At 46.9% G+C, this 14062-nt stretch overlaps 1 protein-coding gene across 2 annotated transcripts in view; it reads left to right on the plus strand.

The window, feature by feature from the left end:
• Positions 1–14062, plus strand: part of si:ch211-126j24.1 (phosphofurin acidic cluster sorting protein 2) — a 78275-nt gene that overhangs the window by 40278 nt on the left and 23935 nt on the right. For both annotated transcript variants that reach the window (XM_036532400.1, XM_036532408.1), the window contains exons 3-5: positions 9844–9933; positions 10170–10295; positions 12453–12615. In XM_036532400.1, coding sequence (XP_036388293.1) covers positions 9844–9933; positions 10170–10295; positions 12453–12615 — 379 coding nt within the window. The remainder of the gene's footprint in view (positions 1–9843; positions 9934–10169; positions 10296–12452; positions 12616–14062) is intronic.

Genomic DNA, 14062 nt, shown 5'->3' on the forward strand with positions numbered 1-14062 from the left:
ACTTAAGTGCAAAGGACAAGTCACTCCTTATTTTCTGGCTGTATGTGAAGATGAACTTTTGTTACACCTAGATTTGTTACGAGAAGATCTTTTAGAAGGTAGTAACTCCAAATGTCTGGCATTGATATTTAGTTAAATACAATTTAGAAACATTCTGACAAAATGTGTGGTACAACAATGTGGATTTTTATTCAGTGTTATTAACCACCAGCTTGCTGACTGTTTATACTCTATAAAATATTAGTAATTCTAATCTCTCAACTGGAAGTCACGGATGATAAATAATATACAGTATATTATTTAGGAAGATTAAACTGAGAATTTTAAATGAAAACAGAAACCAGTCAACAAGGAGTGGAAGAAAATATTAACAACAATAGGTCGTCTGTGTGACAGAGGAAAACAGGCTCCTGAAAAGATTGCAAGGGGAATATTTATGTCCCCAGCAGGCACCTGACCTGCTGTTGTTCTGCACGTGGTGCTGTTGTCCTTCCTCTCCCCGATCAGCACCACGTGCCGGGCCTGTGCCTGAGGTCATCTGTTTTCCCGGCAGCGGGGCGCTGGGGACGCGGGCACCACCGCACCACAGCCCGCCGGAGCGCTCTGTCACGGAGGCCGTACGGCCGCGTGTCAGGACACAAGGTACGGGGTGTCTACTCAGTCACCCTGATCGATCGTGCAGCCCTACACACAGCTCGCCTGGCTCCCTCTTTTCCTCTCTCCTGGGGGGCGGCCGGCTGTTTCGTCCGTGATGCATAGGTGCACTCTGTGCTCTAAGCGCCGCCGCCCGGGGGGAGCAGGGGACAGGTGATGTGTCCTCTGTCTCTGTTTGTGCTGTGAATCTTCAAGTGCCTGCGAGTCGCACCGTTTCCATTTCTGTTTTTCCATTTCCCTTTGAAGGGAGCTGAATTCCTAACGATTGCCAAACAGCTGTCGTTTTATGTAAAAACCCTTGTAAGAGCCATGGGCTCTGGTGCACACCCAACAAAATACTTTCCCTAGGGTTCATTTACACATACACATAAACTTTGCTCCAGCAAATCTGAAATTAAATTCAGGTTCCAAGTAGATATAGCCCACCTGTATTAAATGTTAGTTCTTCGGTGACCCAATTGTTATTTTTTGGAAATAACATAACATGTGACCTTAATGCGTCGTGTATATATGCCAGTATCTGGAAGGAAGCAGATAGTAAATATACAATTAAATGTGGATTACTGTAGTGGAGGTTTCCCCATTGAAATTAACACATTATTTAATAAATATCATTAATTTTTTTTTCCTCTTAATACACTGACGCAGTGAGAACTTTAGTTGGGATTTTGATGTCATACCAGGCCACTGTTAGCTCCTCTCTCGAAGCCATTTAGATGTCCCCCCTGCCCGGGGAAAGAGGCGGTGGAGTGCGGCTTCGACGGTGATCCGTGTTTTCTGCAGAGCGTGAAATTCTCCCGCTCCTACCGAGCTGCCCGAGGAGCGCCGCAGTCTCCCCGCGTGCAACTGGAGCATTAAATCCAATTTCCAGCAGCCCTGTGCTGACGGAGACACACGCACAACGCGGGAAACGGGAACCGGGGGGTGGGGGGGGGGGGGGGGGAGAACCAAGCAAGGGAGGCCATTTCTACTGAAACGGAACCCAGGGCTGAGTCCTGAATAGTTCTTTGGTTGTGACCTTCGGTTGGTCTTATTGTTCAGTGTGTGTCTCTGCCGGCCTCTGGGTTCAAGACTGAGGGCCTAGCCCAGCTGACCTTTGACAGAGGGGGCAGAATGATAGAAACTCTGGCCAGGACTTCACTGCCCTCCTGCTTATCCCAGCTGCCCACCCCTTCCAGAATTGGCTTACACAAACCCCTCACCCTGTCACCCTCTCACCCTGTCACCCAGTTTAAGTAGAGGCAGGAGTCGCCGAGGAGGACCATTCAGGTTGGCTTTACGGGTGTGACCGAGGATTTAAACAGAGCGTAAAACTGCCATAGGGAAGCCCTGCCTTCAAGGCCAGGGCCAGAGAGTGCACTAGGCAAAAGGGACTAGGCTATTCATTTTGGTCTAAATTACCTATAGATGCTTATTTAAAGCAAGCCATAAAACCAGAGCCATTACATCCCTGGAGGGCTGGAACACCCGGTCCCTGACACAGTTTGGAGTTAATTAGTCAGCAGTTTAAGTGCGTCACCGCCAGAGTCTCGCTTGGGGAAGGGCACCCTGCTCAACATAACTAAAACCACATCATTTCCCATCTGGGCTATTACCTGACCGTATCTCTGCCCTGACAGCCCAGAGCGTTCCCCCACATCAGAAACCCAATCCCAGACAGCACTGCTGTCTTGGCCCAAGCATAGCGCCCTTGACCCATGCAAAAAAATTGGATAATGCAGCCGGGTGCCGTTTGGTCCACACTGGCCCTTTAAGCAAAATTGAAATGTTCAGATATGAGTTTCTGTGTAGTTGTACATTTTGTGATTTGGCAGATGCTCCTTTCCTCAGCTATTTACAAAAGGTGTAACGAAAAGGTTAGGCTGAGAGCAGAGGCAGCAGATCGTCATTCTCGCATAGCAGGGTTTAACGGCCTGAGAACAAGGAGTGGACATTTGTTCTATGTCCATGAACTGACCCAGCAGCAGAGAATGTTAAGTGGTGGAGCTAACCCTGGAGCCTTGGTCGTTCCTGTTTCGTAATGGATTTTGGCCTTTCGGGGACCCTGAGTGCTTGCCTACAAGGTTTATGTCGCAGCCCGTTTCAGGACCTCGGACATCCGTCATACCTCACAAGGGGCAATCCCTCAAGACCTCTTTGTTTTACGTACTCAACGTATGTTACAGACCACACCATCCTTTGGTAGCAGGGCCTGGACCAGCCATGCAGTGATCTTGATCTGCAGCCTGTTGTTATTCTGTCCACATGGTGGGTGCTATTGTGGGGGAACTGCCAGAACTGCTGTCCGCACTGCCATGCTGCTCAGGAAACAGCCCTCAGCTGCTTTGATTTGGTTTTTATTTTATTTTATTGATTTGAGTTTTATTTTCACAGTGGGGTGGGCTTGAACCCAACCCTGACGCTCTGGAGGGGTGGAGAGGTGGCCTGTGCCCCTGCTTCTCTCTGAGTCACCCCTAATGCCCCCCACCCCTACTTGCATCAACATGCAATCAGATTTCATCAGGCCAGAATTGATTTATAACGTGGGTTTCAGAGTTCAAAGATGACCGTAGTGTGTCTCAACCACAAAAACCAAAAAAAGGGAATAGGACTGCATCAATTGTGTTGGCCTCTGTCAATGTGCCAGTCATGGAACACTGTTTTTATTCAGTTATTCTCAATGATCTGAAAGCATGAGGTGGTTACAGGAGCATCGCAGCTACATGGCGCTCTGGAACAGGTGAAGGTGCTGTCTGTTAATCAGTGGCTGGGCATTCTACCTTGTTTGCGCGTGACTGCCGTTTTGAAGCGAGCTCATCCTCTCCCTTTTTCCCCAGTCAGACCTCTGACAATGGGATTAATTAGAGAATGCACATTAAAAGCATCATTCAAAGGGCTGAGTCACGCTGTCTTGGATCTAATGAGCACTCCTTCAATTTGTTTTCTTCCGTTCATATCTAAATCTATCAATACACTCATTTTAGTGAAATAAGTTTATTTATATTTTTATGGACCTTGCCGATTTTAGCACAGCTCAAAACGAAGTGGCTCGTTCAAAGTTTTGATATTGATATTGATGGCTCCCGCTTGTCTTGTTAACCTGACAGTTTAATTCCCGCTCAGAGGCTTGGAGACAGGCACGGTCAAGCGTGACGGCCGGCGCTCATCTAACAGGAGAATCCGTCAGGCACAGGGGTTGAGTCGGTGCGGTGATAAACAGGTCCGCGGGAGATGGATCAGCTCTGTGAGCTCACCCGTTAACGAAGCCTTGAGCCCTGCACAGCCAGCGCAGGCAGCATGCTCTCAATGAGCGTAAAGATGGATGTGAGAGAGCTCTGTACACTTCTTTGCCATTGGTCTGTCACTGTCCGTTGCTCTAGGAACAGGCAGGATCACCTGACTGCAGGGTGGGGGGGAGGGAGGAGGAAAGGTGGGGAGAGGAAGAGGTGGGGTGGGTGCACAGGGGGGGAGATGATTAATTAATTTGAGCCAGTGAGGCCTCTTCTCGGCCTCTTTCAGGAATCGAGGAGCCTTGCTCACAGATGACCTGGAAATCCAGGGCCACAGGGGAACATTGCTGAGGACTGACTGTGGATCTCTCTGAGTATCCCCACCTATTGCTCAGGGAGAGGGTGGTTTCCATAGGAACAAGGCATCAGCACTACTAAAACACAAACCCAGTCTTTAATTTACTCCTGACTCAGTAATGAGTTAGAAATACTTGGAGCAATACTTTTGTTTTACTTACCAATAGTTTGGCCTGTGATTCGTTCCTTCAAAGCAGTGAAACATTCCATTTTAAATCAGGTTGGAGACAAATGAACAAGATATAAGTAAAATAATTTTTACTGTGATGCCATATAATCACTTCTGCTTGAGACATATTGCTTTAAGCATAATACCGAGTCATTGTAATTTCCAATCAGTGTCACCATTTTATTACCAGAAACAGGGTGGAAACATAGCTTCTTTGATCTAAGCTTGTTTTTTTTTTGACGGAATTACAATTTTAAAAAGTATTGTGCAATAAATATGTACATGGAGGTATATGGAGGTTTGTGCCTTGTCTGTTACAAATGCAGATTGCAGATGTTGTAAATACAAAAACAGACAGTGAACTTGATTGTTGCTTTTCCTGCACAATTGGTCCATTCCAGAAAGCACATTGACCTTCTTAATTACAGCTAGTTTAGACACTTGAGGGATACATGTAAATGTATAGCTAGCTACCATGTCTATAGCTAGTGTCCTGACACCATACGGAACTACTACTTGTGCCCTGGATCCCATTTCCTCACCTCTCCTCCAGACCATTGTTCCCAGCCTTCTCACATTCAACTCCAATTTGTTACTCTCGACAGGCTGTGTGCCTGCAGCCTTCAAGGAGCCGGCTGAAGAAAAGGACTTTGGACCCATTTGCTGTCCAGAATTATCAACCAGTCTCTCTCCTTCCCTTCTCCTTCCCCTTCTCCCTAAAACACTTAAACCTGCAGTTTCTAACCAACTATCCTTTCTCTCCCAGAACATGCTTCTTTACCCATTTCAATCTGGCTTCAGGGTTGGTCATTCCACAGAGACTGCCCTCTTGTCCGTCAATGAAGCACTTCAGTCAGTCAGAGTATCCTCCCACTCCACAGTCGTAATTCTTCTGGACCTTTCTGCAGTCTTTGATGCAGTGCACCACTTCTGTCTACCCTGGCTATGGTGGTATCACTGATACCATGCTTCTTTGGGTTCAATCCTACCTCTCAGGAGTCTCTTTCAGGGTGTCCTGGAACAGTGGTTTGTCTAGACCACACAGCCTGCCTGCAGGTGTCCCTCAAGTCTCTGTGCTCGGCCCCCTCCTCTTTTCTCTTTACATGCAATCTCTTGGCCTCCTCTCATGGCTTTTCATACCAATTCTATGCTTACGACACTCAATTTTACCTGTCATTTCCACCATCTGACACACAAGTCTCTGTACACAGTGGATGGTGGACCACCACCTAAAGCTTAATCTGGCTAAGACTGAGATGTTTCACATCCCTTCCAGATCCTCCCCATTTCAAGAACTCTCCCTCAGCCTAGACTCTACAAGCTTTTTCACCAATAGGACTGCTGTTGGTAAAAGCATTGGGGTAATGCTTGATTACTGACTGTCCTCCTCACCTCACTTCACTGGCTTCCTGTTGTCACTCATATCAAGTTAAAAACCTTGGTTCTGGCATACAGGACAGTGAGTGGGACAGCTTCCTCATACATACAGTTGGTCTTCAAACCGTATATACCACCCAGATTACTACCATCTGCAACCATGGGGCAACTGACTGTCCCATCCCAACGGGGTCACTCCGCTCAGACACAATGCATGTCTGTACTGGTCTCCCAGTGGTGGAATGAACTTTCCACAGGGGTCAAGAGAATGGAAACACTGGCCATCTTCCAACACAGACCGAAGACCCACCTCTTTAGACTGCATCTCGGTTCTTCCTCAGTCTCCACTCCTGACACCTGCTACTTGTATTACTTGCTGTTTATTTTACATGTAGTATTGCAACGTGTTATGGCTTCTGTGATCTAGTTACTGTGATGTATAGTAGTGTGTGAACTTGGCTTTCCCTTACATTACATTCTTGGCATTTAGCAGACACTCTTATCCAGAGCGACTTACATCAGTTACAGGTTTTTACAATATTATCCATTTATACAACTGGATATTTACTGAGGCAGTTGTGGGTTGAGTACCTTGCCCAGGGGTACAGCAGCAGTGCCCCCGTGGGGACTCAAATGGCAACCTTTCTGCTACAAGTCCTGCTCCTTAACCACTATGATACACTGCCACCCCTTTCCCTTTTCCCATTTGTAGGCTGTCTAGTCAGGTTAGCACAAGTTAATTTGTGGTAGGGCTTGAATAGTGTTATGCTCACACTCACTGGTTTAGGAGTGCTGTTAGCCTGGTCTGACACTGTTGCTCATTCAACTTGAATGGATACATGTCTCTTCTCTGGTCCTGGAAGTCTCTCTGGATAAGAGCTAAATGAATGTAGTGTAATGTCATGTAATATGTCTGAGTCTTCAATTGCTTTAAAGTTACTAAGAATAAAATGGTTGTGTCAGAGTAACACATGCAGTTAGGGAATAATTCTGCTGTGAAAAAGCCTTGTCTGGCATCTCCTGTACACACACATGTTCCTGATAATCTCTATGTGTCAGCAAGTACAAGTTGCCACAGTTAAAGAGTCTACATCTGCTCTTTACATTAGCATTAAATAGACCACCATATCTTTAATTAATCAATGCCATCCACACCAGATTTCTTGCCCAGGTTTTCTGAATTGACAAAAATACGTAATGGGCCTCATTTACAAACGTGCCGCATTAAACATATGCATCCCAGAAATGCTTAAATATGCCAAAAATTAGGTATGCAGAAATGCTGATTACAGAAATGTGTTACTGTTACCATCCCAGTAAACAGTTACTGTTACGGTAAATCCCATGTAGCGTTTCATTGACTTTTTCACGAACAATGAATCCATCTCAGAGACCGCTATCTCAAGGTAGGTGCTCTTATATGACATCAAAGTAGTATTCATGAGTTTTTAATATCCTCTTTTGTCACTTCAAATCTGGTTTAAAATAGGTTCTTCTGGCTTAGCTGTAACAGTAGAATCAAGCAGACCCACGTATTGAATGGGGATTTGTCTGATTTACTATATGAAGCAGAATAGGTGTTTACTGCGCAAATAATAACACTAGGGTATCAGCACCTCACAAATTGTTACTGACAGTTTTAAGTCTGATTATGATGCGCAGAAGATTTTTGCATTCATATGCATTCCGCAAAGTCTGAATTGAAGTTTTCTCTTGTAGATCTAGGATTGAGGTAAGCAATGGAGCCATGAAGGTTAAATCTCAAAGCCTGCCAACTTCCTTTTAAAATCCAGTGTGTGAGTGAAAAATATGCAAGATGGAAGCGCTTAAAAGAATCAACTTTCAGGTGTCTTTTGTGGGGACGTTGCAGCCGCAGGTATCCTTTGTACTTCATTTCACGAGAGAGCAGGAAGAAGTGACGAGTTTTGAAAATGGAGAGATTGTTGTTTTGCCACGTGGGGGATCAAAGCCACCCGGCTGGGAGAGGAAACCGCTCTGCTGCCAAAGGGAGCCGACATGCCGTCATGAGTTACCGGTATCCATGGCATTGGCTGAGGCCAAATGACAAAGCGGGGGGGTTGGGGGGGCTCTGGGCACATGACTGTGCTGTGGCGATGCCTCGGTCTGCAGCGTTAGCTCACAGAGGCGTGATAATCCCACACACAGACAAAAGGCGTCCCTCTCTCTCCATTATTCACACCCTGAGCCCCCGGGTGAACTTTTTCAGGGTCAGGGGGACGCCGGGCCCCACCCAGCAGAAAGATTATGGACAGTAATCCTTTCATTTTGATCCGCACCAGAAGGGAAGACATAGGTCACTTCCAGGAAAGCGATGGCCAACCAGGCAGAAGCACTCCAACCCCTCTACCTCCTTTGACGCAGGCCTTTTCCAAATGACCCAGGCAGCCTTGCAAGTGGTCCCAGAGTAATCCATAAATTTATGGATTACATGAGTCGTAGCGGCCTGCCACTTGTCGTGCAGGAATAGCATTAATCCTTGATTGTTGTTTCAGGTGGGGACAGGTGTCACCCATCGGTGACTCTAAGTTTGTGTCCTGTCCCTTCCAACAACAGCTCCCTACCCCAGTATTGCACAAAATTATTATGCAATTCTGCATCGTTTAACTTGAACCACAAGCTTGGAAGGGAACAAACCACACTTAGCTGCTTAACGGATATGACGTCAACAGTGCCAGCCAGCCAGTTTCAGAGACAAATACAGTGACATGGGTTAATCATTATTCACTTGTGAAACTGATCCATGTTGTATCATGAGCCTTGAAATCATTGCCTTGGACAATTAGAGTAATTCTAATTACAGTAATTGCAAAAGCAGCAATATGGTTAGCAATTTAGTCTTGGTTGTCAGTAATGCAAATGAGTTGTGAGGAGAAGGTTCTTTGGAATGGACCTTTAGACACAGTGTTTAGTAAATGGCTATTTTGAAACTCCACATATGCAACTTATGGATACCTCCAAGGAACAGTAAGAGATAAATCAGTTTTACTTGTGACATCAGGGTGAATCTGTCACTCTCCCCCTGCATTGGGCATTACTTGTTATTTTACTGGAGACTTGACATCCTCCCTGTTTCTGTGGCTGTGATTCAGTCACCAAATGGACTCATTTCCTGTAGAAATTGATTCTGCCTCAGAAGTGGGGTCTGTAACTGATAAACAATCGAGCAGATGAAAAGATCCACATCTGTATGAGTTAGCTGCATTGAGTGAAAACAGTATTTGAAATGCTGTTCGGATTTTGAGAGGTCATGGCAATACGGTAACACTTTCTGAGAAGTCACAGTGGTGTGAACTGTTCGCAGGTCTTGATCTGTGCTGGAATCTTCAAATGTCGGACGTGAGCGACAGTGTCAGAATAAAGACACACAAATAACATAAATACAAGCTGAAAAAATGACAAAGCCTGATTTCAAGTGAGACAGAGACAACAGGAGATAGTATTGAACTGTTCGCAGGTCTTGATCTGTGCTGGAATCTTCAAATGTCGGACGTGAGCGACAGTGTCAGAATAAAGACACACAGATAACATAAATACAAGCTGAAAAAATGACAAAGCCTGATTTCAAGTGAGACAGAGACAACAGGAGATAGTATTGATCCTGCTGCCGAGACAGTAAAGTGGGTCATGATTTCAGCGTGAAGAGAACAACAGCAGTCAGCACTGCGCTCCGAGTCACTCTGCGGTCAGTAGGCCCACCGACACTGATTCATAGAGGATTCCAAAACTGTTACTGTCAGCACAGTCTCCTAGAGCAACCAAGGTTCTCGCATGAAAAAAAGGCATTGGGAAGTGAAACGGCCTGGCCCAAACCATCTAGCATTTACACGGCAGTGTGTGAACGGGCATAGGGCTAGATTGGTGTGCACAATGGGACGTGTGCAGCGTGAGTACATGGCCAGCGATTCCTCGATTCCTGAGCACCTCTCAAGAGGTGACGCCTGCGTGTTGCCGTGCGATGGCATACAGTCGGTGCCAGGCACGTCCTCAGCGCACAGACGCATTCTGCTTACCAATCAGGCACTCGTTGTGATTGGGCTCCTTCTTATGTTTCCACAGGGCTCCAAGCGTATCCTGAGATCAAACGAGTACCTCCTCCCACCCGGTGGCTTAATGGAGACGGACCTGGAGCTCACCTTCTCCTTACAGGTAAAGACCCGAGGTCCACCCCTCCCGGCGTAGTGTTTTCTGCTCCGCTCATCTTTTCACAGAGACACCTTTGGAAAGTAGTGCAGTGGGAAGCGGTGCCAGGGATCGTCTGCCATGTGCCTGTGCAGGCGTGGCCGAGGTGAAAGGAGCAGGCGAAATAAACCAACGGGGCCGCGTGCGCCGCGAGCGGGAGCGATGCTAATGTCCGTCCTCTGCGTCTGTGCTGCCGTCCACAGTATCCGCACTTCCTCAAGAGGGACGCCAACCGGCTGCAGATCATGCTCCAGAGGAGGAAGCGTTACAAGAACCGCACCATCCTGGGCTACAAGACGCTGGCGGTGGGGGTCATCAACATGGCTGAGGTAAGCCCAGCCCGAAGAGGAGGGAGAGGGGCAGGTCACTGCTAGATGATGTCATGTTTTGGTTCTTGGTTCTTCTTTGGTTCTGGGCATTGACCCAGGCTATGCTTGGTCTGGTCAAAATGTTCTTTGGGGTTCATTTTCAAATGCTTTTTACCTTTTCCACAGAATCCACATTTCTGTTTTCAAGAGACAACTAGTCACTCATGTTAAATGATAATTGTAAGGTAAACTTCCCAAACTCTGACACCCTTCCCATGTGAACATTGTGGTAAAAACTTAAGTGATCAAACCTTATGGCCCTATAGGCATTAGAGGCAAAAGCCTGGTACTCGCCTAACCCTACTGAATCCGGTCTGGATAAGAGCATCTGCAGAATGAACAGATGCAGATGTAGAATGGCCCTTTAAAGTAGAGAATTCCCCACTATGCACCAGCAGGCATGCCCATAACCCACCACCCACCTCCTCTGTCAAATTAAAACATCCAAACTGATTCAGCAGGAGCGCTGCTTTCTGCGCAACGGCCTTTCAAGTGACCACAGACCCCATGCGGGGCGCCATTATTTGCAATCACGTGGGCCTTGTGCACAAGTGAAAGGAGCTCGTCCCCCACGTTGCTGAGAAGAGCTCTTTTGTGATTCACATGAATCATATTTGCAGAACAAATGCATAAAAAGAGATAGAGATTATGGACCATCTGGACAAGATATCATCCGCGCCTCCCTGACTGAGTTTGCGAATCCCCGCTGATTGGACGGCGGCCCCTGCCTGTGATTCAGGAGTCTGGTACAAAGCCCTAATGGATCTTGGAGCCGTGCAGTCACTGTGATTTGTGTGTGTGTGTGTGTGTGTGTGTGTGTGCTTGCGCGCGGCCATGCATGTGTGTGTGCGTTTGCATGCGTGGGTGGCTCCCATGAATGTCGTTTTGTTCGGTAACATTTTTTCCTTTTTCGCCCAATTCTGTTGATTTGAATGCTCTGCAGCAGCGGCGGTCCCACTCTAACACTGTGAAAGCCCTGATTGTCCTTTGTCCAAATCCCTTGAAAATAATCACATCGCCATCATCTGTGGTGAGGAAAGGCGTCTGATTGCTCTTGCTTTCAGCCTTCTCAACATGCTCTTTCGAGGAAGGCCTCTAGGGTTCATTCGAGCAGCACCCTCCCAAACTCCTACTCCTGCTGTATCCCCGATGGGAAAGGGAAGTCAGTACCAGAGACCTCCTCAGTGAAGGGGGCAGCTTTAGGATCAGTGTTGAGGATTTATTTCCACAGAAGCCTTGTGTTGAAATGTACAGTCATAAGTGTAGGCATGGCGACCACCTTTGTGGCTTGTGTTTCTCCAGTTCCCGCAGCTATTCATTCAGCTGGGGTTTCACATTTCACCTAGCCGTATTAGTTACAAAGCTGGCGAATGCCGCAAGCCTCAGGTTTGCAAGATAACAGAGGGGCATGTCATCTTCAATGGAGATATAACGCTGTTTACAAAGTGCTGTCAGACGCCTGTCGCTCAAGAAAACAGGAGCAGCAGGCAAGACTGGGTGTCGGTGGGCGCTCCCCCAGTGATTGATGGCCCACGAGGTACATGGCTGAAGCCTAGAGAGACTCGATATGAAAAGCAAAACGAGTCTGACGCGTTATTTTGACTCTCACATGGGATTTGCGTCGCTGAAAATTTTCAGACTTAATGTGGAGCAGAGGGAGAGAGGGGGGCGAAGTCAGGGAAAAGCTGCAGTCGGTGGGACCTCAGATGAGGAGAGTCTCCCAAGACAAAGATTCTCAGTCTTTGGGGAACATGAAAGATTCTTGCTTCTCATAATTATGTTTACAGCAGGACGAATATTACTGTCCCTTCAGACCAAAGCAGCAGGAATTAGTCCTGAAGTCGTCAAGTAACGGTATGCTATGGTTGAACTGTGTTTAATTTGTAAGGGTAGTACAGTTAGTACAGCTGTGCAGTTAGGTAGTGTAGTAATGGTCATACCTAATGTTTCTCACATGTAGAAGTGGGTCATTTGCCAAATCATGTGTCAAAGGTTGAAAAACCCTGAAAACTATATTGGTTGACCACTTGCAGAAATATTGTGCATTGCCGATCTGTGTAACATTCCCAGCTCCTTCGGGCTGTGGCTTGTAGTTGTGACTCATGTGTTTATGCCCAGGTGATGCAGCACCCGACAGACGGAGGCCAGATCCTCGGTCTCCATAGCAACGTGAAGGAGGCCCCGGTCCGTGCGGCAGAGATCAGCGTGCACTCGCTGTCTAGCCAGCCTATCGACCATGAGGACAGCAGTGTGCAGCCTGAGCCCAAGACCAAAGCTTCAGGTGGGCCATGGATGGCCGTCGCTCTCCGCACTTTCTCTCTCTGACATCAGCCTCGGGGCAGACCTACATCCAGACTCAATCTAATAGCAGTAACATTTTGCCCTTAACGCTGGGAAACACATTCTGTTCAATGTTACATTTTCGTTCAATATTAACATAACACCATGGATCCAACAGTCACAGAGGTTAGTGGAAATGAATTTGTTGGAATGAAGTATATAGAGTACCACTTTACATTTATCAGCACAAAGTGCATTACTGTGAAACTGAGTGTGGTTCACTGGCTGAAACATTTATTCAGTTACCTTCATGGAAAACAGTACAGGCAAAAGTGTCGCTAAATCCAAAATATAAGGAATATAATTTCAAATTGAGTGCCAACATGAGTGGCATGTATTTGAAAATATATCACTTTTATATGTGTAATATATGAACAGAATATATTGTACCGTTACCTTGTCATAAAGATAGATGCAGTCTGGAGTTATATCAGTGTGTGATTGGTAATTTGAGGTATTGGCTCCTTAAGTTAGGTGTTTATGAGGTCCTCCACAGCCAGACTCCACATGGCTGCCTCTGATTGGCCTCTTGCCCTCGGAAGTTCGGAATGTGCGCACACGTTTCAGATCCCACGCTAAGACGGCGAGCAATGCATTACACGCTTTAACTATGCGGGGTAATGCACTGATATGGTGTACATGCACATTTCCAGATGGGTGAGTGCCTGGGCAAGTAGATTAAGCCCCCGGGTGGAGCCCTCCAGCCAGAGGCCAGCAGAGGCTGTGCTGAGGGCCTAATCCAGAGCTCTGCCTCCCCCTGCCCGCTTCCGCCAGCCAGCTCCACGCTCAGGAAGAAAGGCTAGCTTGAACATAACAAATGAGCTGAGGCGGGGAGCATTAGACCGCTGTCAGTCAGGGAAATGGTAGGTATTTATCTCACTTTGCGCCGGGCCGAAATACCCCCGTCTCGAGAGCGCGGAGCCGGAGCCGGAACGGAGGCCCGCACATCAGATGTCGCGCGTCTGACGGCGGGGGGAATGGATCATGAAAACCAAATGATATCATCGGCTGTCCAGATTGAAAAATAAGCTGACAGGCGCAGCTATGCGGAGTTCCTTAATGAAAACCAATTCATTCACCCATCACGCCCGACATACGGAACTCAAGGGAAAATGAGATGGCAGTGGGGAGGAATGAAATTCCACAGTTCATGGTGTTCTGATATGTCTGATATATGCGTATATCATAGCTGTGTGGTTGTAAGCTTCCAGCAAGGGAATGTCTTGATTGCGTTAAACATACTTTTATTTCAGTTGCACGGGTATAGAAAAGGTGAGAAAAATATTGTAGTTGTGAGTCTGTATTGACTGCTCTGAGTATCACTGGATTTGTTTATTTGAAGTGACCTTAGCTGTAGGGTCAGGGTTTTAGGGCCATAGTGACTGTTA

This window comes from Megalops cyprinoides, chromosome 1 (assembly GCF_013368585.1).
Source record: "Megalops cyprinoides isolate fMegCyp1 chromosome 1, fMegCyp1.pri, whole genome shotgun sequence".
Taxonomy (NCBI): Eukaryota; Metazoa; Chordata; class Actinopteri; order Elopiformes; family Megalopidae; genus Megalops; species Megalops cyprinoides.